Source organism: Talpa europaea (genome assembly GCF_964194135.1).
Source record: "Talpa europaea genome assembly, chromosome: 11".
In the NCBI taxonomy this organism is placed as follows: domain Eukaryota; kingdom Metazoa; phylum Chordata; class Mammalia; order Eulipotyphla; family Talpidae; genus Talpa; species Talpa europaea.
The window spans coordinates 72,687,223-72,710,857 of record NC_140078.1 but is presented as its reverse complement, the minus strand read 5'-3'; the positions used below and the strand labels follow the sequence as shown (position 1 = coordinate 72,710,857).

General features: G+C 58.1%; 1 protein-coding gene across 1 annotated transcript; it reads right to left on the bottom strand.

Moving 5' to 3' along the window:
- Positions 1-705: 705 nt before the first annotated feature.
- Positions 706-5,681, bottom strand: MYL3 (myosin light chain 3; the record flags this gene model as incomplete). Its single annotated transcript, XM_084247769.1, has 6 exons — positions 706-734; positions 833-910; positions 1,940-2,113; positions 2,892-3,041; positions 3,145-3,172; positions 5,535-5,681. 6 exons carry the CDS (start codon positions 5,679-5,681, stop codon positions 706-708), a joined length of 606 nt encoding a protein of 201 aa, XP_084103895.1.
- Between the last annotated feature and the right edge of the window lie 17,954 nt (positions 5,682-23,635).

Here is a 23,635-nt window from a genome sequence, read left to right as displayed (position 1 = left end):
TCAGCCCTGCTCCTACCCCAGTCCAGGTGGCCGGGCTCAGAGGGGTGGCACATCAGATGGCACAATTTTGATGGGGTGAACAAGGAGGCAGCCTTTCTAAATGACTCCCCTATCTTGTTTGGACTCACCGTATGTGGCCCGTAGACTTTACAGAGGTCATACAAAGGCTCACACAGAGGAAAGAAGGAGAGAAGGAGAGAGAGGGAAGGCAGGGAGGGGGAAAGGGAAGAAAGAGGAAGGCAGGACGGCAGGCAGGCAGGCAGGCAGGCAGGCCAGCCATTTATTTATTAGGCTGTGTGGTGGGGACAGAAGTACCATCACAGGCAAGCCCAGCCTGATGGGACGGGAGATGACCACACACACAGAGGGCAGCAGGGTGGCGCAGAGAGACCTAGTGTAGGGATCTCAATGCGCTCCGCTCCCTCCTGCAGCTCCAGGCCACCGCCATCATGAATGGGAGATGAGCTGTCCCCAGCTTGGCTTCCCCCAGGCTCCCTGAGAGAGAAGGCAGGCACAGGTCAGCGTGGAGGGGGTGGGTGGGGCAGCAGGACGCCAACTGGGAACTGGAGTTGGTGGAGATGGGGAGGTGGCAACAGAGGATTTGGGTGACAGAGTCACTGCAGCAGGGGACAGGGCCAAGGTCAGCAGACACGGCCAAGGTGGCAGCGAGTCTGGAAAGTAGGGGTCTCACCTGAGGTGAAAGGCTCAGCTGGCCAGGAGGTGCTTCACGAATGCTGGAAAGAAGGGGAAAGAGGGTGGCAGGGCCTCAGAGCTGGGTAGCAAAGCACAGGTGCCCAGTACACCCCATAAGAGCCCTGCCCTGACGAGCTACCTTCATAGTTGATACAGCCATTCGAGTCCTCTTGCCCGGCCATCAACTTCTCCACCTCGTCTTCTGTCAGTCTCTCACCTGGCAGGGATGGGAGGCTAGATCAGCACCATCCGCGGGTATGCGGGGTGGGGGAAATCACTGAACAGCTCTGCAGGTGGTTCTGCCTCCCCAGTATTCCCACACCCCACACCCCGTACCAGCACAGCCATCAGTGCTCATAAGGCAATGGTGAGACCCATTTCTGAGACCAGGAGAATCAGTGACAAGTCAGAATGGAGTGCCTGGCCTGGTACCACCTCGAGCCTGGACTCTGTCCATAACTGTGCCATCTTGGTATTCAAATCCAGTATTCACTGTCCTCTGTCCTCCATAGGCTGCTGGGAGTTCCCTCCACCAAGAGGAGGCCGGGCCTCCCACATCCCTGGAAGCAGTCCCCTGGGCAGGTCATTAGGCCAGAGGAAGGCCCACAGGGTGAAGTGGGGGACCTTAAGGGATCGTCGTGGAGGTGACCGAAAGATCCCACCACTGTTGCCCAGACAAGCCTGGCACTTCCTGCCTCTGCACCCTCCTGTGCAGTGAGCTGCTCTCTCTCTCTGGACTGCCCCTTGTAGATCCCCTCCCAGCCACACCCACTCACAGGGCCTGAGTTGAGCACATGGCTGAGCACACAAGAGGCACTTAATAACAGCTGCAGGAGGAAGTTTGTGAAGGGGGCACCTCTGCCAGCCAGGCACCGGATGGTAGGGGTAGGATTAGGAGGTGTGCACAGCCCCCTGGGGGTCAGGATGCCCAAGAGGCAGGCTCATGGCCCAGCTAGCCACTCAGATGCTGTGGCCCTGGACTTGACCTTGAGACAACGAACACCAGGGCTCAGCTGATCCTCCTGGATCCTCCTTCCTGTCCCACCTTGTCTCCAGTGCCGTCCTTGTCCCCCTTCAGTTCTGTGAGCTGAACCGACACACTTTCTTTATTCCCTGCCTAAAATTCCAAATTCCCCACATTTCTGTCACCTGCCATGGAGGTACCTTGACAGGCACGGGTGTGGTGGGTGACAGGGGTTCTCCCGGGAGCCCCGGGAGGAGGGGGTGGGGAGGAGGCGGCCCTCACCCAGCGTAGCCAGCACATGGCGGAGCTCGGCACCCATGACAGTGCCATTGCCTTCCTTGTCGAAGACCCGCAGCCCCTCCACGAAGTCCTCGTAGGAGCCCATGTCCTTGTTCTTGGTAATGTGCTGCAGCATGGGCAGGAACGTGTCGAAGTCCATCAGCTTGGTGTTGAGGTCTGTGGAGAAATGGCCCCAAATCCCGGGCTCTGAGGGGGCGGGCCACAGGGCACACACTTCGTCTGTGCCTTAAAATGAGGTGCAAGCACCCTCACGGTTCCCAAAGCACGCCACGCCTGTCTGCCATTCACAGAGCACTCCACCGTCACAGGCCGCGAGCCGTCAACAGAGTCCTCTGCTGCTTTACGAGCACAGTTTGCTGCTATGGCACCGCAGTGGCCTCTGTCCAGCACTTCCATCCTGCTTTTGGGGAAGCGCCCTCCCCAGTGTCTGTCCTATAGGCTCCACTCTGCCACGGGTGATGGGTGGGGGCAGCTGGGCCAACTAGAGACTTTCCCTGGGACTTTAGAACCCATGCCCAGGGCAAAGCAGGCAACCCTCTCTGACCAATTTGGCAGGGAAAGCTGAACCTGACCCACAGAGAGGTGTGGGGAGGCAAGGAGGGCGTAGGGAGGCAGAGGCTGGATGCCCCTAGCCCAACCTCACACCAGCGACAGAAGCTAGCTTGCCTGGTGCCAGTCCCCCGTGTCCAGGAGGCCTGGGGCCAGATGGTACCATGTCACTGCTCACCGCCTGGTCGGCCTCAGCCTGAGACTGGCCTCCGTGTCCTCATCCAGGCCACAGGAGGGTGTCGAGAGAGCGCACATCGGGGAGGCTCCCATGGTGCCCCTCCAGAGAGGGCAGCATTCCTCCTACCCCCTCCGTCCCCTGCCCCCGGCCCCCACCCCGGCGGCAGCAGACTCACTAGCAGGGAGATCTCCATCTGAATGTACCAACCTTCCTGCTTGGGCTTCCCTAGGACACGGAGCACCTCAGCCTGCGTGGGGTTCTGGCCCAGTGCCCGCAGGACGTCTCCACACTGGCCGAACGTGATCTTCATCTCACACGTGGGCGTGCGGTCAAACAGCATGAAGGCCTCCTTGAACTCTGCGGGAGAGGGAGTACCTGGTGGACCCTCCGAGTCAGCCCCCCACCAGACTGAGGGGTCAGGGCCCAACCCAGCAACCCCAGGTTTAAGGCAACTGCTTACCTTCAATCTGATCCGGTGTAAACTCGATCTGAAAAGAGACCCCAAAGATCTTGAATGCCTGGCTGAGAGGGTGGGCCAGTCCAAGCCTCAGCTGCTCAGCTGCCCCAAACCATCTCTTCTCTGCATCCCAGCTTCCACCACCCAGGAGGCCTCCGCACCATGGCACACACCCTGCAGCCTGCCTGTTCCCTGTTCTTGGCTGGCCACCGCCCCTGCTGCCCTGGCTTCCTGCCAAGGGCCCTGTGGAGCCCTCCTGCTCCTGCAGGCTTCCCACGTGCCCAGAGAGACCCGCAGTCCGTCTGCCCAGGTCCACCTCCAGCTCAAGATCCTCCCTGGAGGCACCTACCGTGTCCCTCCAACCGGGGTTCAAATCCTAATTCCGCTCCACCCCCCTTGCTGATCAGAGGCTTGCTTTTCTCAGCTGTGAAGTGGGGCATTGAGTCCTCCTTGCAAGTTGTTGGGAACCATTCACAATAAGTGCTCTCTAGAGTTGGCTCCTTGCCCCCCACCAACCCCAGGCCCCAGGCTTGTGTGCCACAGGCTCCTTGGTGAGGGCCCACCCACCTCAGGCGCGTGGTCTCACTGGCTCTGAGGTTGGCAGACTGGCCTGTGAGAGTCAGAGTAGTGAAGCTCCTCCTGCTCATTTCCCCTCCTGCTCCCTCTTGGGTTGGCCAGTGAAGGGCAGGAAGGCTTTGCCAGGAGCCCAGGAAACCTAATCTCAGTGGGCTTCCTGGTGGAGAGGGAACTCTGGGGGCCCAGGAGTGGCAACTAGTTCTTCCCAACACTGGGGTAAGCTAGAAATCCAGAAGGGACAACCGTGGCAGGGTGGCAGGTGTGGGATGGCCCTCTGCTCTGGGGTGCACCACGAAGGTTGGTAGGGCTCAGAGGGAGCAGCAGTGGGAGGTGCCCCTCCCCCTAGCTCCTTTCCCTCACGCGACCTTGACCTTGGGACCAGTGACTGTGGTGATAAAAATAGAGCTGGTATCGGGTGAGGAGGGGGACACTGGGTCCCAGGAGGCCTCGTGACCTCAGGTGGCCCTCATGAGACCTCATCGAACGCTCAACAGCACTGCCCTGGCCCCCTCGTGCTATAGTTGGGGGGCTTCCTGCATTCATGGACGGAGGTATAAACAGGGCCCTGTGAGTGACTGCTCAGCCTCCAGGGCTCTGTGAGGGGCAGATACATGTAAACACACGCAGGCACACATGGGTGTGAACATACACGTGAAAACGTAAGTAACACACTCTGCCTCCTGCAGATAAGCTCTCACCCGCAAGAAGCACTGGGGCCTTTCTCCTCCTGCCACCCGCCCTCACCGGGCCTCCCATCTCACTCTTGTGGACACTTCTCTCCATTGGGCAGCAGACCTGGTGGGGTGGCAACATCCGCCTGGCCACATCTTTGGGAAAGAGTAAGGAGGCAGAGGGCATCAGGATGGGCAGCAACTTGCAAGGAGGGCTTAATGCCCCACTTCACAGATGAGAAAAGCAAGCCTCTGGTCAGCAAGGTGGTTGGAGCAGAATTAGGATTTGAACCCTAATTGTCCCTAGGTTGGAGGGACAAGGTAGGTGCCTCCAGGGAGGATCTTGAACTGGAGGTGGACCTGGGCAGACGGACTGCGGGTCTCTCTGGGCACGTGGGAACCCTGCAGGACCAGGAGGGCTCCACAGGGCCCTCGGCAGGAAGCCAGGGCAGCAGGGGCGGTGGCCAGCCAAGAACAGGGAATAGGCAGGCCACAGAGTGCGTGCCGCCATGCAGAGGCCACAGATTGGAGTCATGGCTCGTTCTCCAAGTTTAGACTCTAAGACAAACCCCCCCAGCTGGGAAGGGCTCCTGGGACTGCTGATCACAGCTCCACGACCCACTTCCTGCAGACCTACCCAGACTGTGCCTCAATTCCCCAACCAAAATCTGAGGCCCTACCAGTCCTGGAGCTCAGGGACCTTGGCAGGGGTGAGTGTTACCCAGCCTGACCAGGGGCCTTGCTTCCCTTTGCTCCCCACCCCACCCATCCTGGGGGAGTTGGCACAGACCTGGGACCCCACAGGCAAACAAGGAAGATCTCTGCCTGCCTGCAGGGTGGGGGAAACAGACGACTCTGGGATCCTCCGAGGATGTGAAGTCCAGGGAGGAGGGCAAAGGAGAGTCACTGCCCAAAACCACCAAAAGACATACATCCCCTTCAGCAGCGCTGGGAAGCCCTCCTGCCTGATGTCTGACCACGAGCCCTCCTGCTGCAGCCCTCCTGGTGCCTGAAGCCTCTGCAATTGACTGAACTCTGCGCAGAAGCCTCCGGATCTGGCTCAAGCACTTTCTAAAGGCTGGGTAGGCCCACTTCGGGATACACCTACCTGCTCTGTCCTTACTAAAATGCAGTTCCCACACTCACCTTGACCTTGGAGGCATCAAACTCGGGCTCCTTGGGGTCCTCAGGCGCTGGCGCAGGTGCAGGAGCAGATGCAGGCGCGGGAGCTGCAGCCGCCTTGGGGGCTGCCTTGGCCTCATCCTTCTTGGGCTCTGGCTTTTTGGGGGCCATGGAGACTGTAAGCACTAGAAGGATGTGGCGAGAAGGCAGCAGACAGCAGGGTAGGCGAGCTCTGGTGCTCGTGGCATTTATCCTGCCTGGACACCTCATGACCCCCACCCCCACAGTGCACAATAGGGACAAGGCCATAAAAGGACATTGGCTAGGCTCAGGTGCTATTTTGGGGTCTGGGGAGGGCATTGTTCAGGCTCAGGAATGGTGGGGGAGAGGGAGGGCTCTCCATTCCTCCCAGTCACCTGTTGGGGAGAGAAGGGGAGAAAGCAGGACAGAGGCCACTACTTGGCCACCCCTACATGGGCACCCACACACTTACACCCCAGGGCCCTGCTGCTCCTCAGCACGTCGGTGAATTGAACAGGTGCAGAAGGTTGGATGAGTGTGTGTTGTGTCGGGGGCAGAAGGACTGAGATCCCCTGAGGGCACTCTTGAGTTAAACTTCCATTCGTGCATCCAATTCTGCTGTGTCTGTGTCTGTGGAAGGCCGGGGTCTGTGTGTATCTGTGTGTGCTGCCCGTGTGTCTGGGTGTACGTGTGGCGGGGGTTTGTGTGATGTGTGTGTGCTGTCTGACTCTCTCCATGTGCTGGAGTCATGTGCGTCTGCGTCTCTGCGGCACGGCCGTGCTATCTCCGCGTCGCCTCCGTGGGCCTGTCTGGATGTTTATATTATAACTGCACACATGTCTGTGTGTGTCTAGAGTGTGTTTGTGGGTGTCATTTCTGTTTGTGTCTGGGTGTTTATAGGCGTCTGTGTGTATGTCTGGCGATGGCTTGCCAGGAGCTGCAGTCCCAGTCATGGGTCAAGGGTCTCATGAAACACCCCAAGTGGCAGCAGTAGGGGTGCTGCTCCCTCAAGGGCGGTCACCCAGCCCCGTTCAACAGCCCAACAGTCCCCATGGCCTCCTTCCTGAGCTCCTGCCTGGGTGTGCGCGTGCGTGGCGGGCAGGCCCAGCATGTCTCCATGCTCCGCCTGCGTGTCTGGGTGTTTCGGGGGCTGCTCTGTGCAGCCACGGTAGGAAGGTCCGCTGCGCGTGTGCTTCCTGCTGCGTCCCCAGCTCCGGGACTCACTTTCCCCACGCTCCTCGGAGCCTGCTCACCACCAGACCCTTGTGCTCGCCGAGCCAGCGCCCCAGTGCCCAGCGCCCTTGCCCCTCCTCTTGGCACATTCAGGGCTCGGCCCACTGCCTCCTCTTGCTGGAAGCTTTCAGATGCCATCCCCACAGGCCCGTAATTTCCTCTGCTGACCCTTTTGGTGGGGACCCTGAGAGGGTCTCTTCTCTGAGGGACCTCAGCAGAGCAGGCAAGGCTTGCCCCCTGGTGCCCAGTTCGGGTGGCTCACCTGTAGTTTTTAACGCCAGGGTCCACCCCTCGTGCTCACCCTGAGAACCCAGTCCTGGCAGGTGGCAGTGACAGAGCACAGCCTGGCCGGCCACCATTTCAGGAGGTGGGGGAGGTGGGAAGGACAAGCGGCCGGGGCCCTTCCAGGCACAGAGCTCGGAGAGTGCGGACATCTTGCAAACACATTGGGCTCTGGTCCTTGCCCAGTGTCTGCGCTGGAGGGTGGAAGGAGGTGCTTCTTGTTATTTTTAAGAGCCTGGAGCCTTTGATAGAAACTTCAGAGACATTCCCCCCCCCCAAATCCCAGGGGATTTCCTGGGTGTGGAGAGGGGAGGACTCACCCGGGCTCTACCTGGGTGCTCCCACAGTCTTCCTGGGCCAGGGCCCCTCTCATCCTGTCACTCAGCTACACGGTAAAGGGACAGCGGTCCGGGGTCAGACCCCCTCCTAGCTGGAACACAAGACATTCCTCCCCTCATCTGGAGGGCAGAACACCCCACATCTGGAAATCTGACAACATCCGGTGCTGGGGGGGAAGCTAGTTTTTCACTTTTCTTCCAGATGTTTGGCAATAGTATTGAGAAAGAAAGGGGTGGGGGAGGGTCCACAGAGAAGAACCAGAAATACCACAAGAGGAGAAGACAGCCAGCAGGGGACACACAGAGAGGCTTTGGGCGGCCTGAGGCCTAGGCCCACTGAACCACCCTCAGGACAACTGACTCTGGATGTCCCCCAGGGCTCCAACCACAAGGGCATAGCCAACAAGGTACCATCCAGTAAATTTTCACTCATCGTGAGGAAAACTGGGGCCTAGGACAGAGGACCAAGGCCTCCCATCACATTTCTTCTGTCCACACCCAACTGCCATGCCTGGGAACCCAGCCATATCAGTTTGAACAGGGGTAGGTGAGTGACGTGGCCGCCTGGACATGGTTCCCAGATCTGAGATAGGGGTAGGCAGGATCATGCAGCCGGCCAGAGCCACACCACACCACCTTTCCAGGCCTGGAGCAGGGAGTCTTGGTCGCTTTCCCTGTGCACAGGGCAGATACAATACAGAGTGGGGATACGGTGCACAAAACTGTGTTCCACTCCCTCCCCAGGGCTCAGATGGAGGCTGGTCCTGGGCTTGAACTATCTGAGCTGGGCTGCTGGGACTGAAGGTACCATGAGACCACTCTGAAACCTGCAAATAATTCCAGTCCCCATAGGTACTCTGTGGGGCTGAGCCCAAGCAGGGCTTCCCCCTGTGACTGCCAGCAGGATTGGTTGTATGAGGCCAGGAGCAAGGCAGGGATGGGTAGGTGGGCAGGCCATGATGGGAGGGAGGGGCAGACAGTGGCAGCAAATACAGGCCACATACCATCGCTTGGCACTTATCTGTCTCTCCCAGAGGCCAACCTCAGTTCGATGCCCTATAGGAATAATTGCCCAGCAGATAATCACCTCTGTGTGTCTCCACAGAGACACGATCCCACCACCACACACTGGGTACAGACCCCACACAGGACCCTAGTTCCTGCCCAACTGCACAAATGAGGGAGCAAGGCCCCAAGAGGGGCAGGAGCTGCCCAGCAACTCTGGCTAAAGGTGGCACAAGGCAACCATGAGGGCCCCAGAAAGGCCTGGGGAGGTCTGGAGGGCAGGGGAAGGGGTCTGAATGCTACCCTTGTGAACCCCCCACACCCTCCCCAACTCTAATGCCCCAGCGGTGACCCAGCCCAATGCAGAATCACATGTGTCCCCTTCCAGAGCCCTTGCTAGGACAGCCACCTCATCTCCCCTTTCCATCAGTCAGGGGGATATGCTGGGAAGAGGTGGGTTCTGACTTCTAAAGGGCCCTTGGATAGAGGCAGAGAGTCCTTTTCACACTGGCCTCCTTCCAGGTTCTTCCCAGCCCCTCATGCTGTTGAACAGACTGTTTCTTTCCCCTGGTGCCCTTGTCTGGGACCCTGGCCACTGCTTGCTGCTTGTCAACCCTTGGCCTCAGTGAGATGTCACCTCCTCTGAGGAGTGTCCTGGGACTGCCCTAGACATGCTCCCTCTGCCCTGTCTCTTCCCATGACTCCCCATCCCTTCACAGCCTAAAATGAGCTGGTTTCTTTGTTATGTCATCTCACATGTGTATACCCCTCCCTGCACACACACCCTCACCAGCCTCCCATAACTCTCAGCTGGCATAGGAAGAACTTCTGTGCCTTCACAGCAATATATCCCAAGAGTCTAGAACAGATCCTGGTGCACAGTAGACACTCAATAAATATTGGCTGAGCGAATGTCCCAAACATCTCGATTTAGCTCTCACAGGGAGACTGGAACCCCTTGCCAAACTTCCTTCCGAGAGCGGTGAGGTTGGTGAGGGAGGAGCTGCTGACAGGGGTCCTGGTGACTGCAAGGGGCACCAGGGATAGAAATACAGCCACCAGATCCCCTAAGCCCACCGCAACCAGGTCTGCTCTTCACACCACTCCCCAGTCAGTGACTGAGATGCCTCTCAGCAGCTCAAAGAGGTAGGGGTTACCCCAAGGTAGAGGTAGTGATTTGACTGCGATGACCAGCCAGCAGGGGGCGCAGAAGGGATAGAAACCAGCCCTCAAATCCTGAACCCAAATCCCAGATTCCTTACTTCAGACATGGAACCTGGACCCCTAGCCTCAGGTCTCAGAATCTGAACCCCAAACTTAGAACCTGAAACTCAGAGTCCAACATCAGAGCCCACTCTGGGGACCCAGACTTTAAAACCCAAGATACCAAACCAAGACCTTAAATGCAGACTCTAGACCCCAGATCCAGGTCCAGAACTCAAGACTCCAAACCCAGGCTCCAGGCAAAACCAAACCAGACCCTAGACCCAGGACCCAGGACTAGAGCTGCTGATTTTCCACGTGGCACCAGAACCAGCGCCTGCCTGCTGCCCTGGTAGACAAGGGAAGGGGGAGGGGCAAACGCTCGGCAAATAGCGGGGTGAGTACTTGGCAAAAGTTCCTGGTAGTGTTCAGAGAGACACGAGGAATGTCCCTCATCCTTTCAGAGCCAATTTGGGGAGCTCAAATATGGTTGCCACGTGGAGAGAATGGTAGGGGTCTAGGGGAGGGAGGAATGGGTAAGGCCTAGTCCCTTGGGTCCAGGAGCCAGAGGCAAGGAAGGAGAGTCAGACTCCCCATGTGCCCTTGTCCCCCAGGCCACAGGCTCCGCAGGCCGCCCTGGCCCGCCCCAGACCGCCCCTCCTGGCCCATGGCCTCTGGGCTGGGACACAGGCCCACACTTCCCGGAGGAGTCAAGAACGCGGCCTGGGCCAGACCCAGAGCCTTAGAAGTAGGTCAAATGTTGCCATGCAGCAGGTCCTGGGGACCCCATCCAGGCGTGAGTAGGCTCGTGGCCTGCAGCTCATCCACCAGGGCTCATGTGTGTCTCCACAGAGACACAATCCATCACACACTGGGTACAGACCCCACACAGGACCCTAGTTCCTGCCCAACTACACAAATGAGGGAGCAAGGCCCCAAGAGGGGTAGGAGCTGCCCAGCAACTCTGGCTAAAGGTGGCACAAGGCAACCATGAGGGCCTGGAGAAACCGAGTTTCTGCATCATCCCACACCTCTAGAGCCTTGGGTGAAAGTCGGACTCCAAGGAGAACTTCCCAGCAGGGCTTCTCTGCCACCAACAGGATGTGGCCTGCTTCCCGGAGGCACAGCCCAGGTCTTGGAAGATGGGAAGGTGTGGTCAAGGGGGAGGCAGGAGACTCTTCTGCTTGTGACCCAGGCAGCTCCTGGCTTTTCTTGGCCTCAGTTTCTACATCTGCACAGAGGCCACGGGTGGGGCAGAGTGCTCCTGGGTTCAGAGGATAGTCACTGTCCCTGAGTCCCAGCCTGTCCTCGCCACCCCCACGCCACACACAGACAACTCTGTCCTCGGCAGGCCAAATACAACCCTCAGGCCCCTCCCTCTGCCCACTGTGCTGACGGGGACCAGATGCTCCAACCTTGTGGTTCTAGGGGTGGGGGTGGCAGGGCTCAGCGGGCTGGCAGGCAAGACCTGGGTTTGGCCCAGGGACCTATAATCAGCTCCTGCCCCTCTGATCCCAGCCCAGGACTGACGCTTGGGGCTGTGGTGTCCTGGCCGGCTGTGGCCACGGCCGCTATATTTGGGAGCCCAGTTGAACATGAGGGAGGGGTAGGCAGGCAGGAGCCTCTAGGAGCCAGTGCCTTATGGGGGACAGGCTAGAGGATACTGTTGACTAGACTTGGTCCATTACGAAAAAGGTGAATCTAGCCTTGACTTTGGGGTCACAGTTTGAGGAAGACCAGGTCAGGTGCAGGCAGCATCAGCCATGTCCTCAATGGCTCGTCTAAGGAGGCACATTGGAAATGCATCTGGGAATACTGAAGCCCTTATTTAGTCAGGGCCCCGCATCCCGAGTACAAGAGAAAGAGGCAGAGGTTGTCGAGGGTGAACAAAAATGAAAAACAGCTCTGGAGGGGTGAGGGTTGGGATGAGGATCTGAGATGGGATGGATAGGAGGATGGGGTGCCAGTGTGCTGCCCAGGGGAAAGGAGAAAACCCAGGCCTTAGCCGGGGTCACAGGGAATGGAGTGAGATGCAGCCCCATCCCTGGCTCCCCAGCTCTGCCTGCTGCTCCAGCTTCCGGAGGGGCCCAGTCCCTCCCCCCAGCATGGCCTGCGGCCTCCCTGAACTACCCTGGACATTCCCCGCTGCTGGGCCAAACCCTGTACTCTCCCACCAGCAGTTTCCCAAAGAGCAAATATTTATTGTCCTTGGAAGAAAAAAAAAGAGTCCCCTTTTAGGATTGGGGTCTGGGAGCTACTATTGAGGCTTGCAGGGGCTCAGGTGGCGGCCTGAGATGACCAGAAACTCCACCTAGACAGGCTGAGGCAGGGAAAGGAGGCTACGACATGAGCTGGCCTCAGAGGAAGGAGCCGTGACCGGCCCGGCTGCAGGAGCCAGGGGGGCTCTCCCCGGGCCTTCCCAGTAGGTCCAGGGGTGTACAGATACACTCGCCATGGCACAAGGCGTGAGCGTGTGTGTGACCGCGAAGGTGCGTGCCGTCTCTGTGTGCTCGCGTGTGCCACCACGGACACAACCTAGGAACACGTGTGTGATCATGTGGGCATTGATGGTCACGTGTGCTCATGAGTGTCACCCGAGACGCGGTGACCACACGTGTGTGTGAGCTTGCCAGGGTGCTCCTGGCTCTGTGTGTGTGTCCATCTGTGAGCCTGTTCATCTGCTGGCATGGGGCGGGGTGGGGGCATGTGGACACAACCTCTGTTGAATGGCCAATTCAGTCAAAAATGCAAGTAAATTTAGCAGGGGAAAAAAAAACCCGTCAGTCAGACGAGGAGTCTGAATCGGGCGGTTGTTTGACTGGATGGACCGACTGTCTCAGGCAAACAGTTCACGCTGGCTGGGAGGAGGAACCGGCTCCCCGGGGCCATGGTGGAGAAACTGGAGACGGGACCCCAAGTAAGAGACAGAGATGGAGACAGATTCAGAAACAGGGGAGAGGGGTTGAGCAGACGGGGCCGAGAGAAAGGGAGCCTTGGGGCAGGAGGCGGTTTCCTGGAGCCTACAACCGCAGCCCGCCCACCCCAACCGAGGCTGAGAGTCAGGTACAAAGCGTATTCTCCCCACTCCCCACTCGCCCTCAAGTGGCCCCACTGGACACAGTATGGGCCCAGGCCGGGATGCAGCAAGAGTGGACATAGTGGTGACCGAGGGACGGCGATAAGAATGAAGGCAGCACAGGGGCCGGGAAGGCAGTGGTAGAGGTGATGGCAGGAAGGTGGCAAGGAGGTGACAGTGGTGGTGACAGCAGACTCAGCAGTGTATGCAACGGCATGTGAATGTATGTACAAGCACGTGCAAAGGGCACATGTGTGTCCAGTAGTCTGTTCCCTGCAGACCCCACCTAACCATGGTGGCCCCACCAGGCTCAGGACTGTCCCCACCCCACCCCAACCAGCACCAGCTGTTGCCTGGCCTCCAGTGGCCACACAGAAACCCTCTGTGGCCCAGGGTGTGGATGCTGCATTCAAAATGGCCCAAACCCCCAGCCAGGAATAGTTAGGGTCAGTTCCGGTACCTGCTTGTGTGGGTATTTATATATCTGCCCGCCCACCCACTGTGGTTATGTCTAAAACACACACACGCTCGCACACACACACACTGAGAGGACACCCCCGCGACCTTAACCCATCCCCACTGGGTGTATCTGTCTGGAGACACCCACTGTTTCCTGCACACTTGGTACTGGTCCTTTTCCACCAGCACAGCGTGAGTCCCTGGGTTCAGGGACTAAAATACGTATGTGCACATACACGCATACCCACACAGACACTTCCTTGGGAACCCCAACCCACAGGTGCTTCGACCAAGATCACGCTCACTGCTTTGCACATACCCTTAAAGTCAAATTCTTACACCATATAGATGTCTTTGCACTAATGTTCATACACATGCACGCACTCCCGTGTACTCATATGCCCTTCGCACACATTTGCACATATATTCACATGCTGTCGCATACACAATCACCAAACACACCACACCTTCACACTCACAGGTATAGAGAGAGCTCTGGGTGGGATAAAGAGCCCTTGGGAAGGAGAGGGAGGCTGAAGGCAAGGGAAATCATTATCATCACAGGCCTGCCTGGCCAGATGTGAGCGTCTATGTTGAGTGCGTGTGCATGTGTGAGTGTGGACATGTGCGTCCAGGTGTTGGAACCTTCCCACTGCCTCCCCTCAGCCCTCTATTCTCTGTTCACAGAGGGGAAATAGAGGCTGGGGTAGAGCATCTGGGCCTGCCGAGGTCAGTGTCCCCAGGTCTGGGGTTTGCAAGCCTTAGCATCTGTGTTGTTCTTGGCAAACCAAGACCCGATAAGGACGGGGGTCAGAGCTCGGCTCTCGTGGGAAAGGACTCTCTGGAAGGTTCCCAACCCATTCCTTTCCCAGATCTTGAACCCCAGTGCAGGCAGAGGGAAGGCAAAATGCAAAGAGGAATGAGTGGGGACAAGCAAATCCCCATCAGACCAGCCTTGAGGGCTAGCAGAGACCAGGGCTGGCAGATTTGGAGATTCATAGAGTCCAGGAATGTGGAGTTACCCCTCAAACCAACCCTGGGAGCCCCAAGTAATGGATCTGGAGCAGAAAGAGAGGGTTGGGTAGTGCCAGGCATCCAACTTTCTGCAACACCTCAACTTGAGATTCTCTGCTCGAGGGGGGTCTTGGGAGGTGCTGAAGCCAGAGCTAGTGGAAGGGACTCTACATCTGAGTTCAGTTGGATGGAGAGGCTGTTTGGGGGTTGCAATGGTTGCAGTGTTAGGGGACACCAGAGCTTCATACTCCATCCAACGCAGATCAGGGTGCTGGTCTTGGACTCGGTTATCAGGTCCAGCAGGGGACCCAATTCTGATCCTGGCCCAGTCATTGACTCCGAGGGCTTCCTCCCCTGTGGAGACCTCAGTGTTCACACCTGCATAATAAGGTGGGGTTTTGGATCGACTCAGCAGGCACACAGTCCTTTCATCAGTCAGTTTGGGGCATCCTTGGACCTGAATCTCCTCCTTCCCCCATTTGCACCAACCTTTGCCCCCTGCCCAGGTTTCAGTGCCTCACAGAGAGCTGAAGCTTGAAGCTTAGAGCTGAGTCAACATGGGAACAATGGCTGGAATTCTGCGTGAATACAGCAGGGCTATCCAAGGCTACAGATAAGCCTAAACTGGGAGGGACTGGGGGATTCCTATGCTCCCTGGAAGCCTTGCCTGATAACAAGCCCCCACCTGTCTGAATTGTGGCTCTACCCTCAAGAGGTTTCGTCCCAGGGCATAAGCAGTAACCTCTCCAGGGAATATAGCAGGGGGTGCTATAGGGCTCCCAGACTCCTCTCCAGCCCATCCCCATCTAGCATGCTCGCAGCCCCCTGCCTGGCCTATAATCACAGTAGATGCAAGTTGGGGTCAGGAACCACAAAGAGAAAGCATTGATTGTGGTGTCCAGGAACAATCACCACCTCTGGTGCCCCTTTGCCTGACCTTGAGGTCCAGAGAGAAGACACGATGCTCTCCCCACCCCCCATCATCCCACTGAGGACAGTGGCCACAGAGCCAGAGGGGCTGGTCTGGGTTGGAGGACTGGGGTGATTCTCCCAAGCATCAGAGTCCCATCTGCAAATTGGCCTCCAGATCTGCCAGGTTGACCCTTGGGCTGCTCCTCAATTTGCTGAGAATGTTCCATCAGAGGGGCTCAATCTCAAAAGGCTCCCTAGAGAAATTTCTGGCAACATATGACAGGGATTTGTGTTGGGAGGGTCTCCAAAGGAGGGTCCTTTGGAGATTCTGGAGGAAACTGAGGCGCCAAAGAGAAGTGTCTTCCTCATAGTAGCTGAGAAACAAGATGCAGTGACAGGGGGGAGGGTGTTTGAAATCCAAAGCTCTGGAAGTGACTCCCCCTCTGTAGAGATGCAGGACAAGATGATTTTCTTTTCTTGGAGCACTCAGTAGGAACATAGAGGTGACCTAAACCCTGCCCTTAGGGGCTCACAGTCTCTTAGGATAGAGGTGAGAAATCAGGAGCCTGAGGTCTCTCTCGATTGGGGTACGTGGGTGGGTACAAATCCAAGAAGACCTCAGAGAGAAGGGAGCATATGAAGAGTATATAACAGGCCCCAAAATGAGAAGGGAAGGGCAAGTCTGAGAGCAAGAAGCAGAGGCAGAGGCTGAGGGTTCAGACAATGGAACCCCAGGGTGGTGGGATCAGACAGAGGTGGTTTGAGAAACGCGGGCCCTATTGACCTCATCCTCTGAGCCGCCAAGTCTCCAAGCCCAGCTCAGCACACAGTGACAGCACAAGTGTTTGAGGAATGAGTGAACTGGTCCAGGGGACCATCAAAAGACATTTGAGCAAAGAAGCAGTAAAGTCAAGGCTAACCTTCTAGAATCTTCCCTGGCTCTCTCTTCCCTCTCCTTTCTGACAGGTCTTCACTTCCTTGGTTCCCATCCACAAACTCCACCTTCCCCAGCCCTGTGCTCCTGAGTAGTCCTCTGTGATCCCACTTGCATCAGAAAATTGACGTAGAGCCCTGAATTGAAGGGGCAGGGTAACCACTCTCCCATCTGGGCCCCTGTTCTGCTCATTTGACTGGGAATGTCTTCTGTGGTTGGAGGGGGTGGGGCGTGGGGAGCAGAGTGCATTGCTGGTGGGCACTGGACACTGGGTGGCCTGGAGGTTAGCACACCTATCCCTGCCTCTGCATCCAGCACACCTGCTCCCAAAGCAGAGAAGGAAAGGGATGCGGTGGGGTGGGAGTGGTTGGGTGCGGGGAGGTATAGGAAACCTAAACTACCAGCCTCCCTGTCGAAGTCATGACTAAGTCCAGAGACTTTAGGACCTCAGTTTTCCATCTGGGAAACAGGGCTTGAGCTTTTCACTCACTCCAGTGGAGAAAGAGGGCCCCAGGGATGGAGCAGGGGCCCAAGGCAGGCCGGCGCTGGGGGTGTGGCTTTAGGAGGCACCCTGCCCTCCCTGGACCCAGCTGGCTGCAAGACCCCTCCTGTTTCAGGGAGGACTCTGAGCCACTCTGCTGTTATGCCCGGAGTCTCCTCCAAGGCAGCAACCCACCTGCCTCTTCCACAGCCAATGGAACCTCAGAGGGCCCTGGGTGTTGGGAAGGCATGAGCACTTGGTCTGGATGAGCTAGGTGACCTCTGGCACGCCATAGCCCCTCTCTGGATGTCGTTCTCCCACACACAGTTTTATAAACTTCCCCAAAGTATTTCCCCTTTTTGACCAGTTCAGCCAATGTCCACGGCGCTTCTGGGCCAGGCTCTGTGCCGGGTGCTGGATAGTTGGACAGACACAGCCCTGAGATGTACCAGCCTGAGATGTTCCCAATATCATCGCCAGCTCATTGCTTCACCCCAACTAGTATCCCTTACAGCATTCAGGATGAGAGGAAACTGAGGCGCAAAGAGGGGCCCCACCCATCCTCAAATGGCCCAGCATGTCAAGGACCACCCGCATAGAGGATCCCTCCAAGCCAAGCAGGACCAAGTGTCAAGACCCAGAGGTCCCCCACTCAAGGCCTCCCCAACACAGTCCTGAGCCAGGACCCAGTGTCTGAGCTAAATCCCTCTGCACTGCCTCCTCTTTCCTGGCCCCCTCGTCCCTTCAAACCGCAGGGCCCAGCCGGCCTCTGGAACGCGTGCCCAGGACCTCGGTGATATTTTGAGTTTAAGAAAACTTTGCAGTCGGCAGGAGCTCTTAAAGGTTATAAATAGCAGCAGTGGGAGCCCATGCCGGGAGAGGCGGAAACACGTGTCAAACACGCCTGGGAGGGGGGTATTCCGAGGCACAGACCCCCCCCCTCCCCACTAGGGACCCACCAGGCTTCTGGGGATTTTACAACCACTGGAGCGGGAAGTCACACCCCACCCGGAAGGCGTCTGGGAAATGAGGCTTCGTTCTTGCCCCATAGCAGGGCAGCAGGCGGGGGGCTCTGCTGCAAAGGGGGCTGGACGGTAGGTCTTTCTCCTGCTGTCCTGCTCCCCACTGCCAGCTGCCCAGCATGGGAACCCCCGGGGAGCTGAGAGGGACTTTGGAGTGTGTCCACTCCAACTCCAGTCAGCGGCCAGCAGACCTGAAACCCAGGGTAAAGTAGGGATTACTCCAAGGTCACCCAGGAGCCAGGCAGAATTCAGACCCTCCCCACCCCCAGCCACAGTTCTCACCAAATGCTGCTGCTGCCTCCCTTACATTACAAGGGACCATGGGGCAGTATCTTAGTCTCCCAATAAAGCACAAGTGGAGGATTACAGATGCTGAGAAGGGCCCCTGAGATGAGTCATCCTAGTCCCCAGCCCTAGACATGAGCAGACCCCAGGGCCTCATCCCCAGCAATCCGGTGACTCCCCATGTTTCACTTCTGAGATCTCCCATGGAATAGATGTGAGTTCTAGAAAGGATGACTCTCCACCCCATAGAAATGCTCACCCATACCCAGCTTGCTGGGGTGCAGACTGTGGCAATCAAAGGCCAGATATGGGGACTCCACAAGGAAGTCAGTTTTGGTTTGGGCCACTTTGGTCTCAGGCTTCCTGGAGGCCACACTGTTTGAGGACATGGTCTCAGTGAGGAGTATGGTCTGAAGGGACACAGTCATGAAGTTCCCCTCAATTTTCCCAACTGTTCCAAAATGTGCAAGAACCATTATTCCAAACAGGCGTGTCTGAGGCTGCTCCATGCCATTCCCAGTCCTACCTCACTCGTGCCTCACCTGCTGCCCACGGCCCCCAGCAGGTCTAGGGGCGGCAGCCAGGCCTGGTATCCAGGCACTCGGAGCCTCAGGGAGCCCCAAAGGGTTTATGGGGCTCCCAATGAATGGGCCTCTTGAGCTCTGAGGGGGCCGGGCCCGAGTAAACATGACTGGGTCTGAGCTGCCATTCTACCCCTGCCTCCTTCCCCAGGACCCAGGACCAAAATACGACTTCCTGTCCTCAGAGCTGAGGGCCAGACTTCCCCCTCGGAGCACCGGGCTGGGGCCCACAGGGTGAACATGGTGTGGTCTGCACAAGCAGCTCCTGAGGTTTGATGGGAGACAGGACCTCAGGTTTTCAGATTCATAGGTCGGCATCCAAGACGTGAGTGCTAAGGCACTTTTGGAGCCCCTGCAGCTGAGACCTGCCCTGATAATGACAGGTGAGGAAACCGAGACCATAAGCAATAAAGGAACAGGCTCAGAGCCCCAGACTCCTGCTTCCCTGGCCAGTGAGGATGAGAGCAGTGGAAAGCGCAGGACAGCGTGGGGGGCTCAAAGGAGGAAGAGGCTCCATGGTGCAGGGTTGGGGCAGTAGGGAGCTGAGAGGGGACACAGGAGTTCTTCACCCATTGGACACAGCTGCCCACAGACCAAGAAATCTGAAATCTAGTCACAGAATGACCTACATCGCCTGTACACTTGGGAGTAGCTCAGCGCCAAGGCCAGGATCCCATCAGTATTGTTTGTCATGATCTTCGGTGTCCCTGGCCAGCCCACTCTCCCCTCTAAGGGTCCTTTATCCCCACCTGGAGGACAGGTATTCTCAAGCTCCCTGTTCTCTTTTCTGTTTGAGAACTAGAAAGTACTTTGGACACCATAATGTGTGTTACCCTCCCTTGGCATCTAGGAGATGTGGGGAGGGGTCACCTCTGGAGATGGGGGCCCTAGAAATATGCCCCCACAGCTCCAGGGTGGTTTGGGGTCAGCTGCCTCACGTGCCGGGCACTGGGGGATACGGCTGGAATGTGCTGAACCGCAGCTGCCACGTGAATCATTACACCTCGTCAGACGGAGCCTGGGACTTCCAGACACAAACCAGCTCGGGCTGGGCTCGGGTGGAAGGGCCGCCTCCAAGCAGGGTCCTGGGCCCTGACGTGAAGTTCCAGGAGTGTGCGTGGCCTCCTCCTCCCTGTCTGCGCACATCTTCACCCTCGCTGTCCAGGCTCAGTCCTGGTTCTGCCATCGCTCATTCCACAGACCTCCACAGGGAGGCCATCCTTTCCACAGGCCCTGGCCTCTGTGACCTGGAATTGCATGAGCAGGTCCTGAGCCTCAGGGGCACTGGGAGGTAGCCAGAGAGGGCTTCCTGGCTGATTTCAGGTGGTAGGCGTGGAGTCAAGACAGGGCTGGGTAGGAAGAGAGTCCCCCCACATCTCTTCTGGTTGAGGGTCAGTGAGTATCCAGTGTTGAGAGGTCGGGTCTCAGGTCTCAGCTGTGGCCTGGGTATGAGGCTCCTGCCCCTCAGTCTCTATCTGAAATCTCTGGGTGCCCAAAACTTGTATGAAGTCGTTCAGAGGGGCTGTACTCACACTTCCTGGTGACCTAAAATTTCTGAGATGTAGAAAGGGCTAGAAGGGGCAGACAGGGACACAGGAATAGACAGAAGAGGAGTTATTTGGAGAGAGATTTGGGAAGGCAAGGAGAGCACCACTGATGTGTGTGCGCACATGCACACACACCTGAGGAGCTGAGCTGACCTGGGCACCTGGCAGACAGACCTATGGAGGCTGGGAGGCAAGGGGAGTTAGGGCCCAACCAGGGCACCCAGATACTAGTACTCTTGTACCTGACTTGCCTCCCTACCAGTGATCTGGGACAAAGTCCTAGGCTGGTGCAGAGCTTGGTAACAAATAATTAATTTCCTTTCCATGTGACATCTCTGACTCAGGCCTTTTCCTGTCTTGAACAGCAACATACTTGCTTAGGTCTGAACCAAAGAAGTTGCTCAGGGCTACCCATGGCCTCCGAAGGGCCAACCTGAGTCTGTTTTGTGGCTCCAGGCCCTTCTTGTAGGCTCCAGGTAAGTGGGGTCCAGAGGAGCCCTGGGACCTGAGCACAACTGGGAGGGACAAGGTGGTGATAGGCCTTTGTGTGAGTGTGTGTGTACCTGTGCCATGGGTCTGACAAGGTATGTCTGCTTGGACACATTTGCGAATCTATTATGACTTCTGCAGGTGATCTGTGACCATGTGATCAGAAGGGACAGGAAGTCCACACCCCCCCAAGTGCCCTGGGAGCACTCCCTGCATGGGAGCACCCCCTGCTCCCCTAGCTTCCCTTCCTTTACCTTCCTGAGAGGTGAGAAAGCCAGGTTTCCTGCAGCGAGGGGAGTGGGCTGCCTGACCAGCTGTGTGTGGGAGCCTCCAGTGACTCAGCCGGGCAGGGGGTGTTTATGAGCAGCCGAAACGGCTGTAAAAGTGGCACCTCAGTTCACTTATGGCCTGGCCATCCCCTCCCCTACCAGCCCCTGGCCGTGAAAAGCTTCCGGAGGAGCCTGGAACCAGAGAGAGGTCTGGGAAACAGGCTTGGGCTTGGGAGGAGGCTCAGCCAGAGGTCAGGGTTCAGCCAGGGGTTAGAGGTCAAACTGGGATAAGGACTCAGCCTAGGGATAAAACTCAGTCTCGGTCAGGGTGGAAATGGAGATTCCGGCAGATTTTATGGCTAGGATTAGGGAGACAAAATGGTGAGTTGCCCCCAGGCTGGGGCAGGAGATTTTCTGAAGGAGTGATTCCAAGTGGCAGAGCTTTGAGAGCAGAACCTGTGTCTTTCCTGTTTATGTCTGGTACCCAGCCTGGCCTCAGGGCCTGTGTACTTTGGCCAGAGCCCTACTCAAGGTGGCATGGTGGCAGCAGAGGCCTGTCAGCCTAGGGCTGCTACATCAAGTCCAGCACCTGCTCCACTTCTGAGCTCCAATGACACTTTGGCTCCTCCCCTGGGCTCCAGGGATTAGAGAGGGAGACCCCACAGGGATTCACACCCACTCCCCACCCCCAACCAGGCCTTTCCAAGGCCATTGAAACTGACCTGAGACTGACCAGAAACTGACCCTGGGCCCTGGGGCTTGCCTGTCAAAAAGAGCAGGTTAGCTATGCCAGGCACTGGGGTGCTTGCTACCAGTTAATGTGTGACACCCCACCCCCATGGTGGTACTTTAACCAGAAGCCTGGGGGTGAGTTAGGGGGTCAGTGGCCCCACCCACAATGGTGGAATGTCCAACAGTGGACTCTGGAATGAGGGACATGAGTTATGGCTAAGGGAACACCCTAAGAGTCCCAGAGCCCATCAGGCCCTTCTGCACCCTATCCTCAAGCTGACCTTCCCAAGCACAAATATTGTTTCCAAATCTTGAGCTTTCTGATGTCAGGTCTAAGAGGGAGCTCCCTATTACCCCCTAATTTTACATCTTAGTGCCCCTAATCGCTCCATGAATGTTTTCTTATTAGCAAGGGCTGGGGGTGGTCAGCAGTCATCCAACCTTAAAATTTAGAATCACTTAGAAACAGAGACATAAAACTGAGTGCATCAAAATGCAGCACTGAAGAGCTAAGACTGTTCTTTAGATGCCCACTCTGGATACCTGGGCCTCTATCCCTGTTCCCAGTGAGCCCACCCCAGGGGTCAGACCTCCCCCACCAAGTAAAGGAGGGGGGACACAGGGAGGCAGGGATGTCCTTTACCCGTTTGTGTGGGCCAAGCAGAGAAAGTTACAGAGGCAAAGGTAGGGAGTGAATATGGGTAGAAGGATAAGACCTGTTGGAGAGTGTCATCTTTGAAGGAAACTGCCTCAAACAGTACAGTCCTTAAACACTAGGACAAAGGGCACTTGAGGGCACGGGGACAGGGAGAAGGCTGTGCATGAAGACAGCCATAGGGACAACACTGGAGTTTGAGCCCAGAGGAGAATGGGTTTCCAGGAAGGTTGGCGCCGGCAGGGCTTGAGTGTGGAGACCCATTCACACTGAGAGCAGGAGTCATCCCCAAATTGTGAAGAGCTTGAGGGTGTTGAGTTCAATTTCTCAGGCTGAATTTGGGGAGTCCCCAGAGCCCATGGGTCTGGGTCTGGACACCCACTGAAACGGTTAAAAACTGCCCTAGGAATAAACTGGTCAACTCCCCATTTTACAGATGAGGCAACTGAGGCCGAGAGAGCAGGACAGTCCTCGTGCCCAGGACACACAACCGGTAAGTGTGAAGCAGGGACTCCACACAGCATCGCTGATTTTTCCCGTGGTCCCCGCAGTCACAGTAGCTTCCTCTGGGCCATCCTTAAAGCCCTCTGCCCCAGACACCCCCAGGCCCTCCTTGCCCCTCAGCATCCCGTCCGCCTGGGTACAGAGAGATGGGGCAGGTTGGGGTCCTCCGGCTGAGACTCCTCTTGGAGCTCCAGCGTCACCTCTCAGGCTGGAGCACGCAAGCCCGGCCCCCGCCCCCAAAGACTCCTCCCTCCAGCCCCCCCTGGCAAGATGAGGGTCCCCGGGGGGCAGAGGCCGCTAAGAGTGTTTGGGGGCCTAAAGGGGTGCGAGAGGAAAGCATCGCCCGAGGGTCGGGGGTCCCGGCGGAGTCCTGGGTCTCGCAGTGTGGAGTCGACCGGGTGGAGTCGGGGGCGGAGCCACGAGCGAGGCCCGGCTGGCGCCTGGAAGGGTCGAGACTCCGGGAGACCCGGGCCCCGGGAGCGGGGGAGAAGGGGGCTGGCAGGGGCGGGTCCAGGGCGCCGCAGACCGGCCCGCTGGGGGAGCTACCGCGGCTGGGGGTCCAGGCGCGGGCGGCGCGGGGCGGGGCAGGAGGGCGGTGGCGAAGCGCGGCCCGGGGCTGGCGGCCGAGCAGCCTCCCGGGGGACCCCCCGTCCAGCCCCGGGCCAGCCCCAGCGGGAGTCCCGCGGGCTGACAGCGCCGCGCCCAGGGCCCGCAGGCACCTCGGGGGGAGAGGGCCGGGTGACCCGGCGCGGGCTCGACGATCAGAAAAAATAGCGTCTGCGCCTCCGCGGAGAAGTGAACTCCGCCGCGCGGCGTCCCGGGCCACGTTCCCGGGCCGCGCTGTCCGCGCTCCCGGCCCCGTCCTCTCCACACCCCCGTCCCGCCGCCGGGGGACCCCGCGGCGCCCCGAGAAATGCCTCCGGCAGGGGAGCGGCGGGCTCCGCTCGGCCCCTCCACACCCCCCGGTCGGTGACGCCGGGGGGCGGCGGGCGGGCGGCCGGGAGCGCGCGGGGGAGGGACGGGCGCCGGCCGGGGGAGGGGAGCGCGGACGCCCGGCGAGGGACGCGCGCGGCGGGCGGCGGC